Below are 20459 nucleotides of genomic sequence, written 5' to 3' on the forward strand. Positions count from 1 at the left end.
AACGTTCTTCTCAAAGAGGCTTTGACAACACAGTAGCTGTGTTGTCAAAGCCCCTCCTCACCGGAACTCTCATCGAAGTGCACGGACATCTTGGCAATATAACGTGAGGTTCTATTCCCGTTGTAGGAGCAATCGGCTCAGCGCTATTATTGTTTGAAAATGTAAATAAAGAATATTAAACAAAACTCAGGAAACAGATCTGTCATAACTCTGTTGCAAAACAATTCACTCACATTGTGGACAAATAAATTCATTTTATTTGTATTTTATTTTATTTTTTTTACAAATCACAAATGATATGTTTGTAAATATGTTTACTTTGGGTTATCTTTCATTTTACTTTTGTATTTCAGAACACCTATCCCAGAAATCCTTCCTTACTGTCCCTGAAGAAATATCGAAGTGGTTTTGTAATTCTGATATTTCAGATGACTTTAGGAAAAATAATTTTTTAGGCAGAATAAACATCTCTCTGTTGAGCCTTTTCATTAGAGCAAGGATCTGATTCTTGAGTCTGCACAGATCAAACAGGCTAAATAGGTGTTTAATGTCACTGGCAAAGAAATTAAATACTAATTTCAAGACATTTTTTTTATTTTTCATATCTTTTAGCACCAGAAATAATCCTAGAACTTTCTTTATTTATCTGAAGGTAAACAAACCTAATTTGTGTAAAAACGTAAAAGGCAAAAACATATATAAAGAATCGGTAATGACAACATTAATCAAGGTGTTCGTCCCCCGTTCCACTGGGTGAATATGTATAATCCGACTAATACAGAATACGGATACCATGCAAACCTCACTCTCTTGTGTGATTCCTGCTCAAAAAATATAGAGCTTTTAAATTTTACAATTCTGAGTAGTTTATTTCAGTCTTAATTTCTCAGCTTTAGAAAATGCAATGATTGTTGGAGATCTCAAAAATATATATTTCACTTTGTAAAAGGAAACCATTGTTTTTGTTCTTCTTCTGTGGAGCGGTTAAAAGTCAATAGACATTGAACCCTGAGCGCAATCTTCTCTGCCGCGGACGTAGATTTCGCAAGGGATCTCCTCCATGACCCGATCCTCTATGCCTTTCTCGGGGCAGTCGTGGGACTGTTTGAAGGCGTAGGTACTTTTCTTGAAGGTGGAGTTGAACGTTTTCATTGGCTGCGGTTGGGCAAAGTCATTGTGGAAGGGGAGCTCCATGGAGCTCAGGTTGGTCCTGCTCTGCTTCAGAGTCGCCGTTTGCGAACCGCAGTGATGGTCGTGGATACACCGGGACGTGGTCGACGACCGCCTGGTTTTTTGGTAGCTTTCCAGTTCCTCCGATAGGTCGGCCAAGTCGGCAGAAATTTCTTTGTCCCTGAGGGAGAAGAGCTCGTAGTGAGGTGGGTCGAAAACTTCCTGGAAACCGGTTTTGTTGAAGGTGGTCTTTCTGGCCATGATTTTTTTACGGGGCTGCTTGACTTGGACCAGAATGGAAATAATAAGGAGAACCAGGACAATCCCAGATGTTATCCCAATAATCGTCCCATGGGTCTTGGTGATTTGCTCAAATAGTCCAGCTTCCTTCTTTTCTGTAACAAACATGTTTATTATTATTATTATTATTATTAATGATTGTAATACATATCATAGATCTGTCTTTAAGTTATATTTTGTGATCATAGGAACGATTTACAACAAAGACCACTAGGGGGCACCCAATAGCCGTGTAGATAGACATGATTGTGTTATATCGCACAATGTATCTATTACTGTTAGAGAATATTGTTCCTGTTTGTTTATAAAATGTTAGACAGTAACATTTTTCTCCTGATACTTCTGGGCACCACAGACTCTTATTAATATTGAGTATTCTTGTTTTGATACATAGTGTCACAATACTATATGGGTAACAATGTATCAAGCAGTCGCTTTGTGTTGCAGTGCGGTTGCCGTTACACTCAGCACGGTTGTGTTACAAGTCAGCAGCGTCTCCTTACTCCCGCTCCAGCTTCCGTCACCCGCTCACCTTTACAGTGATTCTCGTCCCAGGGATAGGCGCAGTTCTGAATCCCATTGCAGACCAGAGAATTGTTGATACACATGTTGCTGTGGCAGAAGAAAGTGTTCTCCAGACACGGAGCTGTCACAACGAGACAAAGACACACTTTATGTCTGTTACATTAGTAACGCAGTAGAGATTTGCTTGTCTATCAGTATGGATACCCGGCGCGTTTCATCACTTTTACAAGCACAACACGGAATGGAAGGGTCTACGTGGCCCTTACAATCTGCACACACAATATGACACACAGACACACGTGTATGTTATATTACAGAATACAAGACATACAGCTGGTTGAAATCATTTTTATTTATGTAATTAATGTTTATATAAAATGTAAGTTTTATATAAATGATTATACTGATAACTCTTATTTTATTTTATGATCACATCAAAGTCTGTAAACTTTTACTGCACATATGAATGTGTGGATACTGCAGTCTGTCTATATACGCTAAGTAATATTTGGACAGAGTGTATTACACCCAGATTAAAATCGAAGTGCATCTTGAGACCCACTTGGATTTAAGTATAGTCGGAACGACACTCAACTTCTGTGCAATTTTTAAATATGCAACTTACATGCAAGTTGCGTTCGGACCTAATTCAGGTCCTTAAGTGTCACATTGGACAGATTCGTTCTATTTTCTTTATTTATAAAACGTTAGATCATTATAAAATTCGTTTACATTAATTACATAGATATGAGTCTTTCTTTAACTAGAAACCCTACAACATATGGCCTGATATAAGACTTTTATCTTATTATCCAATAGATAGTAATACTGATGTAGATGTGGATGATTTACTAGTCTATAGATAAATATTCTGTATGTTTTATTGTCGACACAATAATAGAAATGGAGCAACAATGTCAGTGTGTTATTGGGCCTGATCATTAAGGAACTTAAATTAAGAAGTTTCTTATTTAAGTCTCCTGGACAAAACCATGTTACAATACAAGGGGTGCAAATTAGTTTTCTGTTTTGCACATAAGTTAAATACTGACTGTTTTTTCATATAGCACATTGCATTGTATCATGGTTTTGTCCAGGAGACTTAAATAAGAAACTTCTTAATTTAAGTTCCTTAATGAATCAGGCCCATTATCTTTTTTTTCTGCAATGCCAAGTTAATAAAACTATTTTTGAAAAAAAACATCCTGGGGATTTGTCCCTGAAATTTAAGGGCAATTGCTAAAAATTATTTTCCCTTTTTCTTATTCTTTGGTGTCAGTATTTGACTCACACATTTGGGCTGCGTTCTCGGCATCCAGATGTCACAATAATGGAAGTGGTAATGAAGACATAATGGAGATCCGGTGGATGGTAAGAATGTATTGTGCTCGCTCCCATGAATGGTTGTCGGGATGATTGCTGATGAGACATCGTATCCAGTCTACTCACGTTCCACAAAAGATGTGAAAAGCATCCGGAAGCGGCTGAGTCGGCTCCCTTCGTCCGCCCACATCCGCACCACCCCCGTCCCTGTTTGCAGCATGACGTCGTTGGCCACCGTGCTGCAGAATTTGGCCTTTAGGTTCTCTATGGAGCTGCTTCCATCGTAAACCGCCACAAAGTTCCGCTTACATTCGTTGGAGTGTTCCATCTGGTAGTCCAGGAACCTCAAGTAAATCTGGGTGAACAAATTAGTACTGACAGATTATTAGGCAAAGGTCACACGTTGTCTGCAATGTACCGACAGACGCAGTTTTGTCAATCACTTCAATAGAGACTGCCCTTTATTATATGTCCATAGAAACATAGAATTTGACGGTAGATCAGAACCGCTTGGCCCATCCAGTCTGTCCATATTTTAACCTATGGTAACCTCAAACCCTATTTGATCCTTAGTTCTTTATAAGGATATCCTTATGTCTATCCCAAGCATGTTTAAATTGCTCTACTGTATTAGCCTCTACCACCTCTGATGGGAGGCTATTCCACTTATCCACTACCCTTTCCTCAGAATTCCTCTGAACCTCCTTCCCCCCAGTGTCAGTACATGTCCTCGTGTTCTAATACTTCTCTTCCCCCCAGTGTCAGTACATGTCCTCGTGTTCTAATACTTCTCTTCCTTTGTAGAATGTTTCCCTCCTGCACCTTGTTATAACCCTTGATATATATGAAAGTTTCTATTATGTTCCCCGTTCCCTTTTCTGCTCCAAACTATACATAATAAGATCTTTGGGGGGTATTCAATTGTTGCTCCGGCCACTGGAAGAACGAGCGCGTTAAAACTATTACCGTTTATACGGTAATTACTCGCTGAATATCATCTCGCAGCTCAAGCTGCGAGATGAAATTCAGCGAGTAAACTACCGTAATAACGGTTTTTATGCGCAAGTTTACCGTATAAACGGTAATAGTTTTAACGCGCTAATTTTTTGGCGGTCCGGAGCAACAATTGAATACCCCTCTAATTGTTGCCGTTAACGCTCTCAATCGAGCGCTATAAAAATATTAGCGTTAATACGGTAATTACTCGCTAAATTTCATCTCGCAGCTCCCTGAGCTGCGAGATGAAATTCAGCGAATAAACTACAGTATTAACGGTATTTACGCGCATATTACCGTATAAACTGTAATATTTTTCAAGCGCTCGTTTTTTTTTTTTTGTTTTAGCGCGTTAAAAGCAACAATTGAATACCTCCCTTTGAGTCTTTACTGGTAAGTTTTGTGCTGTAGGCCATGCACCATTTTAGTTGCCCTTCTTTGTACAGCCTCTAATGTATTTAATACAGTCCTAATCTTCATATTCACCAGACATATGCTGCTCACATAGAGAACCCTGTTTGACAGTTAATAGATTCAATTTACTTACAATGATACAATTATTTAGAGGTAAGTTCTCCTTTTTGGACCAGAGCATTCTGCCTTTTACAAATTGTTGCAGAATTTGGTCTAAAAAATTGTTACATTGTAACATTCACTGTGCTACAGAGACTGTGGTAAAATACATTCATTAACCATAGAGGCCATCTCTGCTCACCTTGAATTATTTGTGATGAAAACATTATAGAGGAACTATTACAAACAAATATGGGGGTATATTTACTAAGCTGCAGGTTTGAAAAGTGGAGATGTTGCCTATAGCAACCAATCAGATTCTAGCTGTCATTTGGTAGAATGTACTAAATAAATGATAACTAGAATCTGATTGGTTGCTATAGGCAACATCTCCACATTTTCAAACTCACACTTTAGTAAATATACCCCATGGTCTCTGCCCCACTATTCTTTGAGAGGTCGCTACCACCGTTCTTTCCTAATGGCCTACTCACCCTATTTTTAAGTCCCCTTCATGTTGGACTAATTTAAATAATGAGAAACAAACACATAATTATATTCAGGTTGCATCAATATTCCTAACATCTGTAGAGGTGTAATTAAGTCTGATGACAGAGGTGAATTTGCCTACAAAATCATTTGTTGTCTCTGTCCCATAAGCACCTTAGCTGCCCCCACAGGAAGAAGCTTCCTCTATTTTTCTGTGCACTTTTTGAGTGATATATAAGCCCATTTTGTGACCATTTCTGCATCAGATCCCCCAGTAGCAAATGTAAACACATCCACAGACAATACAACAGCGCCATCTGCTGGTGATAGAACAATGCAGCAAATGTAACACATCCACAGGCACCACAACAGCGCCATCTCCTGGTGATAGAACAATGCAGCAAATGCAAACACATCCACAGCAATACAACAGCGCCATCTGCTGGTGATAGGACAATGGAGCAAATATAATCACATCCACAGGCAATACAACAGCGCCATCTGCTGGTGATAGAACAATGCAGCAAATATAAACACATCCACAGACAATACAACAGTGCCATCTGCTGGTGATAGGACAATGGAACAAATATAAACACATCCACAGCCAATACAACAGTGCCATCTGCTGGTGATAGAATAATGCAGCAAATGTAAACACATCCACAGACAATACAACAGCGCCATCTGCTGGTGATAGAACAATGCAGCAAATATAAACACATCCACAGACAATACAACAGTGCCATCTGCTGGTGATAGGACAATGGAACAAATATAAACACATCCACAGCCAATACAACAGTGCCATCTGCTGGTGATAGAATAATGCAGCAAATGTAAACACATCCACAGACAATACAACAGCGCCATCTGCTGGTGATAGAATAATGCAGCAAATATAAACACATCCACAGACAACACAACAGCGCCATCTGCTGGTGATAGAACAATGCAGCAAATATAAACACATCCACGGGCAACACAACAGCGCCATCTGCTGGTGATAGAACAATGGAGCAAATGTAAACACATCCACAGGCAACACAACAGCGCCATCTGCTGGTGATAGAACAATGCAGCAAATGTAAACACATCCACAGGCAACACAACAGCGCCATCTGCTGGTGATAGAACAATGCAGCAAATATAAACACATCCACAGGACTACAACAGCGCCATCTGCTGGTGACAGAATAATGCAGCAAATGTAAACACATCCACAGGCAATACAACAGCGCCATCTGCTGGTGATAGAATAATGCAGCAAATGTAAACACATCCACAGGCAATACAACAGCGCCATCTGCTGGTGATAGAACAATGCAGCATATATAAACACATCCACAGACAATACAACAGTGCCATCTGCTGGTGATAGAACAATGCAGCAAATGTAAACACATCCACAGGCAATACAACAGCGCCATCTGCTGGTGATAGAACAATGCAGCAAATATAAACACATACACAGGCAACACAACAGCGCCATCTGCTGGTGATAGAACAATGCAGCAAATATAAACACATCCACAGGAATACAACACCGCCATCTGCTGGTGATAGAATAATGCAGCAAATTTAAACACATCCACAGGCAATACAACAGCGCCATCTGCTGGTGATAGGACAATGGAACAAATATAAACACATCCACAGACAATACAACAGCGCCATCTGCTGGTGACAGAACAATGGCGCAAATGTAACACATTCACAGGCAATACAACATCGCCATCTGCTGGTGAAAGAATAATACAGCAAATATAAACACATCCACAGGCAATACAATAGCGCCATCTACTGGTGAAAGTATGACATATCACAGATAGCAGATGTTATCTTACTGTCTGTAATGCCCCCCATTCATGGAGAACCCACACATTTAATAACAATCCCCCCCTCGGAGTGACTACCTTGGCTTTGGGTGTTGCTTTAATTGTCCATATACAGTCCACAGCCTGACCGGCTTTCAGTTTATCCCCCTGTTCCACCTGGCTAGAGCGGATTATCCCGTCTGGTCCTGATAACTCAAACTGACAGTCTGCAAAGGGAAGAACAGAGAAAATTGTCAGTGGGATAATGGGGGGCAGGGGGCTTTCACAGGGCCGATGCTAGGGTCCACGGCGCCCTAGGCATTTTTAAAAAAGCCGCCCCCCCCCCCGCAAAAACAGCCTCCCCCCCCTGCAAAAATCGCTGCCCTTCTCCCTCCTCCCACCTCTCCTTACCTTGTCTCACCACCGCCGCCTCTCTGCTCCGTCTCCTCCCCTCCACTCACTGACACTAGTAAGTGGAGGGGAGGAGAAGGAGCAGAGAGGCGGCGGTGGTGACAAAATAGCCTCTTCCCCCCTCCCCGTGCATCTGAATGCTGTGCGGCGGCCGTGACAGGTATGGTCAGCGGTCGCCGCACAGTTTTAAAGTCTTTTAGAATTCTGTGGCGCCCTCCAGAGCCCGGCGCCCTAGGCAAGTGCCTAACCTTGCCTAATGGGAGCGCCGGGCCGGGCTTTCAGCATCTGACATGCAGAGAGTGAGGGGAATCTTATACCTGGAATAGGATTGAGGATGCCTCCGAGATAGCTGAAGTCTGGGTCTGGAAGGAAACAGAGTGTTTAATATTATACTTCTTGTCTTTTTTGACAACAATCCCTGTTTTATTTCTATTTCCTCAAATTCTTTACTGTCTTTACCGCATGCGCATAACGTTTTCTGTGTGTATACTGATATTGGCAATATCGAGGTAGTTATCTATATATGGATGTGTCCGTTGCTATACCAGGAAATATCGGTTTTAGTTTTAATGGGAGATTCGCCGTTTTTCCTGATCTAGCGTCTGGGAAGTCATTATTTGTAGGGTACTTAAGAAAGAAATCTGACACTTCTACTAAAGTGTATCCGTTGTTATTACACATTGTAGGCAGCGATTGTGTGGGCCAAGCAGGTTAACAAGTCACTAAGAACTAGTGACATGACTGTGCCTCATACCTCACTGTGCCTCATGCCTCATAAATTGCTGCAGACCACAAATTGCCCGTCTTCACGAATCAGTGAGGAACTTTCTTATATCTTATGGACATTTCACTTTGTGCCACGTGGCTCTGTGATGGCACTAAGCTTCATTCTCAGATAACACTGCTGCGTTCCAGCGATGGGCACACTTTAAGTTAAGATATTTATTCCACATAAAACACACCCTATGCACACACCTCTGAGCCCACGTGCCATTAGCCACAGTGACTACTTAGGAGGCAAGCGACATAATCTAAGGGGCATTAATTTCCATTGGCAACCTTTAGGCTGTATGCATGTATGATGTGTGCAATCAGGGCACAGGCAGCGGCTATTTGATTAAGAAAAGCCTCTTTCTCAAGCCCTGAGCTTCATACTAATCAGTAGGTTCCTAACAGGGCTCCTAAAGCATTATAGCCGTGTGTATATCCAATATAGCAAAAGTCACATTATAACTTCTACATCGGAATATGTTATAGATGACCACATAACAGTATATAATATATATATATATATATATATATATATATATATATATACACTCTGTAGAACAGAAAGTGGATTGATACTGGAATTTGTTTTCTACTCTCACTGGACTTTAATTTGTTTGATCGTACACTCCTTCTGCATCTTTTACTCTCTCTCCTATAAATATATAAATATATATATATATATATATATATATATATATATATATATATATATATATATATATATATATATATATATATATATATATATACTCCGGTCTTCTTCTTCAGAAATGTCTTTATATCAGGCAGAACTGTTTATTTTTGTTGCTTTTTGGATACAACTCAGAGCTGCTCTCTCTATACAACCAGTATCCAATTCTTAGACGGCACAGCAGCGCTGTGTTGTATTCAAGGGCAGCAAAAACAAAATAAAGCGCTTCCAGCCTGGATGAGGCATGGGGCCTGATTCCGTAAGGAAGGTTAGACATAAAATTAGTAAGTTTTCTCCTGGACAAGACCATGTCACAGTGCAAGGGGTGCATATTAGTTTATTATTTTGCACATAAGGAAAACACTGACTGTTTCTTCATGTAGGACGCAAATACTTGATATCTTTATTTTTACACTGAAGTGTAAAGTTGATCTAGGACATGTCCTACCCCAACTGTAAATCTGTCCTCACATTTTAAATTTAGCTCCCCCTCCAATGCAACATGGTATTGCCAAGGTTCAAAGCTACTTTTTTTTTTTTTTTTGCTTTCCTTAGTGAATCAGACCCATTGTGTTTGCTGTAAATCACATAAGGAGAAGTAGGAAGCAATGTATTTGGTAACATTTGCAGAAGAGCATGTACAAGACAATACATTTGCGTCATCTTAAGGTGCGCGTCCCTTTCAATGGTAAAGGAAAATAATTTCTAATCGGATTGAAACCCCTTGTTCCTTGTTTGTTCCTACCTGGAATAAAAGAATACTTTGCTCGAAATCCCAGCCCCTCTAGCTCTTCGTCTGAGGTGAATTTAATCCACATGAATCTTCCAGTGGATCTGATTGGCGTTGGGCTCCTGACACCGCAGTATCGATCGATAAGCGGAGAGAAGCCGAACGGACCATCTCGTACCTCTAGGTGATCGAAACGGCATTCGAAGGATGGCTCTATGTGGTATGGTTCATCAAAGGTCAGTTCAATTCTTTGGCGAGGCGCAGCTGACAGACAAAATGGCATAAGGTTATAATTTGATTTGTTTTACCTCTAAACCATTATAGTTACTAAAACACAGAAATTGAATAAAGTATGCAAATGCAGTATGGTTGATGTTTTCTTACTTTAAAGGGTGTTACAATGCTTTGGTCTAGTCTGCACCCCTTTGTCGGATAAATATTTGAAACTATTGTCATTATTTTTCTTAGTTGACATATGTTTGAAATAGAGCACTTATGAATGCTGTTTAAATACATATATATTTGTTGCTCTGCAGCATTAAGACCACAGGTGCTCCTGCTTCAAAAGTAACCATACAGTTTAAGGTAACAACAACTGCCCGCCTGCCAAAATCTGTTGCACTAAATAATCCTGACCAGTCCGAGCCTTATTGTGTCAGCAAATTCACTTGAGAAAGGTCACCTGAACCATTCATCAGACATGCAGCTGAATTTACAGCAGCATTCCTACATGCTGGATTTCAACCTTAAGGCAGCAAAATAATTCATAACACTTATTTGCTGGAGATTGGTCCTTGTCCTATATTTCAATGGAACAAATTTTGCCTCTTCCTGTTGTACTTTGGCTGAAGCAATGCGTTCCTAGACGCCCTCCAGCCAGCGTAAATATATTATTCAAACACGCAAAGGGGACTCGTAGTAAAGACGGCAAATTTTGCTAAACCCAACAACGAGTGTTTATCTGTCTCGTGCGGGTTACACGATGACAGAATGTGCGATTAGTTGCTGGGTTTGGATTGGTAACTTTGGGCGATGTTGACAAACAGCCGTACTTGGGTTTCCATGGACGGTACAGACCTTCTAAGATGTAGACACATTCCTTGTTGGGAGGGTAGGTGCTCGGAAAATTTGGCGAAGCAAAATGTCCTCCGTTACTGGTCCGTACCCAAGTACCGCACTGGGTCACTGGGATATGCTTCACACCTATGTTTTGTCCATCTGAAATATATAGAAATAGAGACTCAGCATTGTTTAGACTAGAACCTTAAAGAGCAAATATACCAGCCACTAAGGGGTCAATTTATCAAGTTTCGGGTTTGAAAAAGTGAAGATGTTGCCTATAGCAACCAATCAGATTCTAGTTCTCATTTATTTAGTACATTCTACAAAATGACAGCTAGAATCTGATTGGTTGCTATAGGCAACACCTTCACTTTTTCAAACCCGCACCTTGATAAATTTACCCCCAAGGATCTATTGTAATTGATTATAATTATTGACCTGTAGCCATCAACGCCAGACACTGCCTTTTTGTGAGATTGACCAATGTCGATGGAAGTACAATCAATTCACTCTTTCCTATTAACAGACTATTCACAAGATTATTGGCTCAGACCATAAAATGACCGCTTTACATTTTAAAATGTGACAAGTTAGGGAATAAAGACATGGGGGGATCTATTTACGAAGGTGCGATCAGCCATACAAATGGAGAAAAGAGCATTTTCCTCCATAAAATGGCCATTGCATCTCACTATTTACGAAAGGTTCAACACAAGAGAAATCATTGATCCAATTCTGCTGAAGTCTCAGATGATAAAGTCTAAAAATAAGAAATAGTGGTTAAATCTCCGGACATTAGGAACACAGCTCACCTTATTTGCATAGTAATCAGCGGTACGCCGTGCGCCCATTGTACGCCGTGGCTACATTATCCAGCCTTTCATTCTAGGCAGTTACGACTGGTCAGCTAATCACGGCTGCCAGGGTAACACTGTACAAGGCACTCTTACTAAACTGTAATCAGATCTCTTATTATATTGAATTACATGAGTGGCAAATCAATTTTGAAACACAGGGGGGTGTTTAAAGAATGATGTTCGTACCTTGCGTCCGCTGGGCCACGGCAATCCCCTCCACCACGAGTATCGTAATCAGCAGTACTGTGAAGAGAAGACACAGGAGGGTGTGAGTATTAAGGTGACCCTGCAGGGCGTTAGTATTTCCGCAATGTAGGTTTAGGGGCTGGTGTAGACTTTGGAGAAAGTCCGGTTAGTAGAATCAATTCTGCACCTTGGAAAAACCAGGCTGGGCTGCTGGAAGAACAGATGTTAAATGCGCTGACAGAATAACTCTAAATTACTGTGTTAAAACCAAGCTGCCCAGTATGTGCGGGCTACATGCAGAGGCAGCCAGGATTTTCCCTGCATGCACAACATAAATTACATTTGCACCCCTCACAAAGCGACCATTGTCTAGGTGTAAATTTGCATCCTTTAGCTGGATTTGCTCCTAACTAATGAGGCCCTTAATGGACACCTGTCACCTACAGGCTAACGAGACAGCTGATTTGATGGCTGAGCCAATATTCAGCCAATCAATTCACTCAGAACTAGTCACATGATATCACTACCACTTCCCAGTGAATGGATAACCTGGTTCTCATGAATATTGGCCCCGCCCACAACAATGGCTGCCTGCATTGTGAGTATTTGACAGGTCCAGTTTTAAGAGGTTTCCCAAACTGACTTTTACTGAATAATTCTGGCTTTTGTCGGTAGGAGGAAGCCGGCGGGCAGCGAGCACCAATAGGTTATTCTGGGAAGAAGTAACAATAAATAACTTAGTGTACAAGGCGCTCTGTAAAATATGCTTTAATGAATCTGACAGGTCCCCTCTAAGCCTGGATAAGAAGATGTGTCGAGGATTAGGACAGAGGTTGGTTGAAAAGTTTTGGCCCAAGCACAAATCATGGGCAGACTTAGATTTTGCATCACCATACACCTCCTTCACTCAGATTGGTTGGCCCCGGCTGGTGCCCGCCCTTTTTCCCCTATGATCAGACCTCTCCTCCCCAATTTAATGGGATGTAGATTGCGGCTAGGGGGGATGTAGGGCGATTGGGGCAATCGCCTCCTTCTGGATCTGCCAGAAGCCGATAAGAAGTCGAGGGCCAGGTAACTAGTTTACACATATATATGGGACAGTGCAAGCTCCGCCCTGGGCTCTCCAACCACACCCCTAAATCACTCTGACACGCCCACAATATATGATGGTCCCACTCATGGCCTGATTTACAGCTAGGCAACCTAGGCACCTGCCTGGGGCCTAGCGGCTCACGGGGGGGCCCAGCAGGGGGGGACAAGAGCAAATTGAAAAAAAAAATGTGGCCCCTCCCCCGACTCGTGCGGGGCAAGTGTGGTGGCTGGTCTCCTGCTCTGTGTCACATGGGACGTGCACCACATGACAGGTGCCATCCCATGTGTGAAGGGGAGGAAGACTCCAGTCCACAGCTCCTAGATGGAAAAAGGTAAGTTGGGGGAGGGGTAGGGTAGTATATTAATAGTGTGTGTATTATGTGTGTGTGAGGGGCCACTGTCTGTATGTATTATGTGTGAGGGGCCACTTTATGTGTGTATTATGTGTGTGTGTGAGGGGCCACTGTCTGTGTGTATTATGTGTGTGTGAGGGCCCACTGTCTAAGCCTTGAGCGAAAGATTTTCCCTAGAAATAGGGTCACTCGGTATATTGTTTTAATTATAATGTTCATTTGCATTGGAAATAAAGGTTGGTTTTATTGAGTGCTTTAAACTATATATTTCAAACCCCCATGGATTTCAGAATCCCATTCATCAAATTAATTTGTATTGATTTAGATCTGTTTGTGTCCAGTTGTTTATCAGTTTGTAATCAATTGGACATGGTTTATGGACTTTTAGTGATTTCTCTAGGGCCTAGGATAAATCAAGTGAAAAGGCGTCAGTCTCCGTCAAGTATAGAGCAGGAAAATTATGACCAAAGTGATTTCACGGCTGGATTCTAATCCGTTATTCAGCATTCTATGGAATTGTCAGTGAATATGAGAGTTTTTTAATCTGTACTATGTTGTAATTTTCGTATCCTGGGGGGAAATGTATAAAGCTCTAATTTCTGCAAGTGGCCGGAAATTGGTGACTTTGGCAAGTTTGCCTTTACAAGACATCGCCGCTTAGAATTCCCTCTTCAAAATCGCCGATTTACGGCCACTTGCAGAAAACAGAGCTTCATACATTTATCCCCTGGAGTTTAGTTTAAAGGAAAATATTAGAACCCGGTGTGGGAACCTTAACCTCAGCCGGTGTATTGTCATTTTAGGTATTTGTTAAACTTTTTCAGAATTCTTTGTTTGTATTTTTTAATGAGTCCAATCAGTGTCATTTTGCAGTTACTCATTAAGGAAAAAAAGTAAGCTAATATTAGGATAAAAATGTGTTTACAATGTAATGGCTTTTGGTAAAGGCTAAACTTTTTATTTGTTTCTGGACTGTCTCTCATCAAGTATTAATCTCTGAGCTTGTATTGTACAAATTGCATCTGTCTTCATTGGACCTGGTTATATGTCTTTGAATAGAGAGCGAAAAGACAGACTAAAAAAAATCCTATTGTCCACTAAACATCTGTACTTAATTATTATCGTTTATTCATATAGAGACAATAATATTTGGCAGCGCTATACAAAGAATATTTGCCATTCACATCAGTCCCCGCCCCACAGGAGCTTACAATCTAAATTCCCTAACACATAAACAAACACATCCAGACTAAGGACCATTTTGTCAGAAGCCAATTAACCGACTAGTAACAAACACCCCCAAACTGTCCAAATATTAGCAATATCCAATCACCCATCAACACATTCACAGGAAGCCCCACCCACTTTCCAACAACCCTTTTGGGAACTCCTAGCTATTGAGAGGAATGGATACCAGTGTATATGCATTGTACCCTACAGCCCTTCTCTGTAATGTCCATCATCAGTTATATTAATGTAAGGAGCACTAAAGGTCTGGTCTGATACAGTAAAACTCCCCCCTCTTATGTCTTATTCTAAAGCTCATCTAAATGTTAATTTGCATATTAAATGTGAGTGGGTGAACCCAAAACATTGGACAAAAATCCATGAGGTCTACGATGCCGATGGGAACCATAATATTTGGACAGATGCAGTCAGATCGGTTTTTAAATTCGGATTTAAGGGAAAATCACTGTATTCAAAACATTCAGAGTGAACAAATTACTCTCCCTCCCCAATCTACCTCTGACCTGCGCCTTGTCTGGTCTCTGGTAACCACCTCTCACTCCCGCCTACAAGACTTCTCCCGTGCTGCTCCCCACTTATGGAATTCCCTACCACACTCAATCAGACTTTCCCGCAGCCTTCAAATCTTTAGACGTCCTCTGAAAACCCATCTCCTTATTAGAACGTACCTTATCCCTGATGATACTACTCACACTAATGCACCCTCACAGCTCTCCCAATTAAATTAGAGGGGTGCTCCTGAACAGAGAGGGTGGGACAAATGGGTGGGTGTGAGCGTTTTGTGATCGCTGCACATCCAATCGCATGGCGCCCTCTTCAGCCAAGAACGCCCACCTCTTTGCAGGCCCGGCGCTCCCATTAGGCAAGGTTAGGCAATTGCCTAGGGCGCTGGGCTCTGCAGGGCGCCTAAAAATTAAAAAAAAAAATGACTGGTCCTTTAAAACTGTGCGGCAGCCACTGCACAGCTTCCGAGAAATCCACAGGGAGGGGAGGGGGGAAGGGGCTATGAATCTTACCTGCATTAAGCTGCTCCTCTCTGCTCTGTCTCCTCCCCTCCGCTCACTGACTGTCGGGCGTGACATCATCATCACGGCTCGACAGTGTCTGTGAGTGGAGGGGAGAAGACAGAGCAGAGAGGAGCAGCTTAATGCAGGTAAGATAAAGAAAGACGTGGGGATGGGAGGGAAGCGCCAACTTTAACAGGGTACCCGCGGCGGGGAGCGCCAATTTTTAAAGGGGGGGGGCGCCGATTTTCACAGTGTGCCTAGGGCGCCAAGGACCGCTGCCTCTTTGGTACCTCCCAGCGATAACGTTTAATGATGTGGTGGCCGACCATCCCCTTTAATGTTTTTATGGCTATTTCTCAATACCATTATTTTAGTATGCCTTTGTTTGGATGGAGAAGAATTCTGTCCAGTGAAAAACTATATTACCCAGAATTCTTTAATCTAAATCTCATGCACTCGATTGTTGATTTACAACTCCCGCACAAACCCAGGGGGGAGGTGCCAGACAACCCATCTGAACTCTGACAACCACAGGAAAATGCAAGTCATTTTAGCACGCTGAAGGAGATAATGGAAAAAAGGTAGGGACTTTTTATTGTAGCTGCACCGCTATAAGAGATGCATTTATAATTAGCTTGTACTATGTGGTTCAACAATGACAGAATGTGCAAAGCTTCATCCAGCCTCTTGGATCCGGCTCACACAGACAGCGGCTTCTGTTCAGTTGCAGAAACCGTCTCCCAACGGGTTGAAGACTTACAGAACATTTCCCGAAACAGGAGGAGAGGAGCTGACAGCCGGCAGCTGCAGTGATGTTGATCGCTAGACCTCTCCGCATAACGTGTGTTATTGTGTCACTGACAATAATCTAGTGCGGGACAAAAAGATGAGTTGTGACTGGGGAGAAACCTTAAGGTTGTTACTAAGCTGAATAATACTCAGCTGACTTTAATTGTACTGGAAATAGAGACTGGAAGCCAGAAGAGAAGCACTAGAGTCTGACTGCCATAAGAATGAGGTTTTAAACCATAAACCTTAATTACAAGTCAATACAATATGAAAATAAATATTGTAACATTCATAAACGTACCCCTTAGATTGTAAGCTCCTTTGAGCAGAGCCATCTTTACCTTCAATTCCATGTCACTGTACGTGGTTTATATGATCAATGTAGTGCGCTGTGTAATATGTCGCTGCTTTATAAATAAAGGATAATATTAATAATAATGCTTAAGACGTCCTCCTACAACTCAATGCCCCACCTATACTGAGTGACCCCCTCCTACTATCCAATGTCCCATCTATCGTCATTATCACTAAGATTTGTATAGAGCCAACATTCTCCATAGTGCTTTAAAATTGATGACAAACAGTAATAAAACTAAATAAAATTAGAGTGGTTATTAAAAGGCAGACAAAGCGGTAAGAGGGCGCTGCTCGCAGGCTTACAATCTAGAATGAAATAGGAGTTTGATACATGAGGTTTTTTGCACGTATTACTTATTGGACCAGCCAGATAGCAATGGTGAAAAGTGCATAGTGGTGCTAAATGATCCAATCATGGGTTAGAGCAGTGTTGGCTAACCTGTGACACTCCAGGTGTTGTGAAACTACAAGTCCCAGCATGCTTTGTCAATATATAGCAGCTTATTGCTGGCAAGGTATGCTGGGACTTGTAGTTTCACAACACCTGGAGTGTCACCGGTTAGCCAACACTGGGTTAGAGAGTTTTGAATATAGAAGGAGAATAAATGTAAAATTGTGTGAACTGTGTAGTGTGGTGAGAAATTAAATAAAGCATTTTAAATCAATTAAAAACATGTTTAAATATTTTTTTGACTTTTTTTTTTTAAACGTTTCTATGTTTTTTAGTTTTTTTTACAAGTTGAAACTGGATTAAATTGCGGGGACATGAGGTTTTTTTTATCTCTGCAATAATGGGCATTAGAAAACCATCCCTATCACTACTTAACGGTAAATTGACCGAATATGTCCCACCGATTATGTCCAATGTCCCTCCCATACTTTTCAATGTTTCAGGCACATTATTATGCGTCTAGAAGGTCTGATTACAATACATATGTGGAATATAAGGAACCAGGAGAACGCACAGGAAAAAAAAAGCATTTAAGTATTGTCACCCGTTAATATTGTCATTAATGGGAAAACATCAAAAAAATATAAAAAAATTATTTTTTACTTCCATTTTGCACCCCCTGAAATACATTTATCAGGATGTTATTAATGTCTACTGCACACAAAATGAATATGATTGCAAACACATGTTCTAGCTGCATACAGGACCATCATCACTATACTCAGCACTTACACCGGACGGTGCAAGTGATACGACTGAAAAACAGGTACCTGATGCCCAGAGCTTGGATCGGGCACTACTGTGTGCGCTCCAGCTTGGCACGCCCTTACTGTACATTGGCATACGCCCAGTCCCCTCCATGGTCCACCTATGAAATGGTCGGCTGTCAGAAAGTGACCTTTGAGCTTGAAGATGAATTGCATACACTGCGGTCACTGGCGTATAGTTAGTTTCTGGCCATGCGCAGTGCAATTTAATGCAAAATACGTAACCTATAGACATTTACGTTCCTTAATGAATCAGGACCATAATATCTAAGGTCAGACTAAAAGTCTAATAATAATTCCTCACTAATACCATTCTCAGACAATGACCACTGAATTCTGTAGGCCTGAGAGTCATATTTTGAGCTTTCTCTGCTGTGTTTGGAGGGTCTGCATACGGGAGAATTAATTCTCCATTCCCTTGCTCTCGGAGACAGGGATGAATTGATTTTTGCCCTAAGCGATTAGGATTTATGTTATTAAATGCCAGGAGCAAGGTAAATGTCAGACCCTTTTCATGAAAAACAAATTTGGAAGACTATTGGAGAGGCGGTCATGTACCAGGGAAATGTCACCGATAAGAGACTCATTCAATAAAATAGTATTGGATGATTAAGTATATTGTGGAATGAATCTGCTGCACAGCATACAGTATAGAGTATACAGAGGGCTACAGTGAGTCATTGTGATTGTATTTAAACACATCCAAATACAGTATTGTGCCAGTACAACCCCATATCTATGTAGTACAATATTGTGTCAGATAAGTCCCAGAATTAAGGGTCGGTGAGAACGTCTTGCTTGAAGTTTGCATGGGGAGACAAAGGATGGCTTATGAGACAATATTAGGTTTATATTGAAACAAGCACACAAAAGCCAATTGTTACTATTGATGTGATTCAATGTGGGAGAAGAGTTGTTGCAGACAGTTGTGGTGCAGACCAGGGACAAACATCTATAAAGGGTCTTTGGCTACTATACAATACAGACCCTGCTTTCCGGTGACTACTATAGAATATAAACTCCCATCTCTAGTGCATAGTATACAATACAGATCCCTATCTCTGGTGACTAAAGCCCCCAGCAATGTGATTGGTATACAGCACTGACTGACACACCCCAGGATTGTGATTGGTAAATAGCACTGATTGACACGCCCCCAGCATTGGGATTGGTAAATAGCACAGACTGACACGCCCCCAGGGTTGTGATTGCTGTATAGCACTAACTAACACGCCTCCAGCATTGTGATTGGTAAAAAGCACTGACTGACACACCCCCAGCATTGTGATTTGTATATAGCTCTGATTGACACACCCCCAGCATTGTGATTGGTATATAGAACTGACCGACACACCCCCAGCATTGTGATTGGTTTATAGCACTGACCGACACACTCCCAGCATTGTGATTGGTATATAGCACTGACTGACACACCCCCAGCATTGTGATTGGTATATAGCACTGACTGACACACCCCCAGCATTGTGATTGGTATAAAAGAGGGCTCCTGAGAGTGGCCAGAAATTACTAACCAGAAACATTATTGTGAGCAATATTCTAGTTTCTGCACAGTCTGGGACTCAAGCAGCGTTGGTCGCACTTGTGCCCTGACTGTACGCAGGGAGACAACGCACATATGTAAAAGGGCATTTCCATATATATCGTATGTTCAGCAGGGCTCGTCTCAACACGCGTCTATCACTAGCTTTTGTGTCAGGAGTCACAACTGCGTAACCCCACGAGAGTGTAGAAAAAATATAGAGATATGGCATGAGAGTATTAGCAATAAAGTCACATTACCCTACTTGTACATAATATTATAAGGAAGTGTCATATATACAACAGAGAATAATGTCTTGACAGTGTTATTAAGAAACATGAAAGTTGCATTTTAAATATAAAATGAAATTAAATACAAATTAAATAGAGTAATCTGTTGTTTTCTCCTTTAAAAAAAAATCAGCTGGGAATCTTCTTTCTTGCCGCAGTCCAAATGGAAAGATCAATTAAGCAATGTGAATAGATGACTGTGGCTTCATTTAATATAGAGGCCACAGTAATGAATGAAGGACTATCAGTTGGAGAGGTCAATCTACAGCTGGAGAGGTCAATCTAGAATCAGTAGCGGCTAGATACGGCCGCTGGTCGTTATCATTGCTCTACCTGCACCAGTTCTCCAGCAAGAGAAATTCTGCTCCTGACAGGGGTCTAGGTTTACTTGAGGTGCAATTCCGTGAACCTGCCCGTACTGTACTCTTGTCTGTCCAGTCCCCCTGTTGTTATGCCTCTACAGCTGTAAAGAATCGTAAGTCTAATATGCGCCAACATTTGAATACAGACATATGCAGGCGGTTTCTTGGTCACATGCACAGTAAGAAACATGTTTATTGTATGCAAATAATGACCAAAATCACCCATGTTTTTCCAGCTCCACCCATCTTAATGAGAAAAAAATTGTTTCCCCCACAGCCAACACCATATCGCCACAAGTGTCCTTAAAAACAAGTTGTGTTATCACCAAGTGGAAACAAACGACGTTTGCACTCTACTTCCT

General features: G+C 41.4%; 1 protein-coding gene across 1 annotated transcript in view; it reads right to left on the reverse strand.

Moving 5' to 3' along the window:
• Positions 1-234: 234 nt before the first annotated feature.
• NETO2 (neuropilin and tolloid like 2) overlaps positions 235-20459 on the reverse strand; it is a 29025-nt gene continuing 8800 nt past the window's right edge. The window contains exons 2-9 of the mRNA XM_075189250.1: positions 11842-11898; positions 10814-10954; positions 9752-10000; positions 7862-7906; positions 7233-7360; positions 3445-3673; positions 2003-2116; positions 235-1565 (exon numbers count right to left, since the gene is read on the reverse strand). Coding sequence (XP_075045351.1) covers positions 985-1565; positions 2003-2116; positions 3445-3673; positions 7233-7360; positions 7862-7906; positions 9752-10000; positions 10814-10954; positions 11842-11898 — 1544 coding nt within the window. The 3' untranslated portion in view covers positions 235-984. The remainder of the gene's footprint in view (positions 1566-2002; positions 2117-3444; positions 3674-7232; positions 7361-7861; positions 7907-9751; positions 10001-10813; positions 10955-11841; positions 11899-20459) is intronic.

The sequence above is a fragment of the Mixophyes fleayi genome, chromosome 10, assembly GCF_038048845.1.
Source record: "Mixophyes fleayi isolate aMixFle1 chromosome 10, aMixFle1.hap1, whole genome shotgun sequence".
In the NCBI taxonomy this organism is placed as follows: domain Eukaryota; kingdom Metazoa; phylum Chordata; class Amphibia; order Anura; family Limnodynastidae; genus Mixophyes; species Mixophyes fleayi.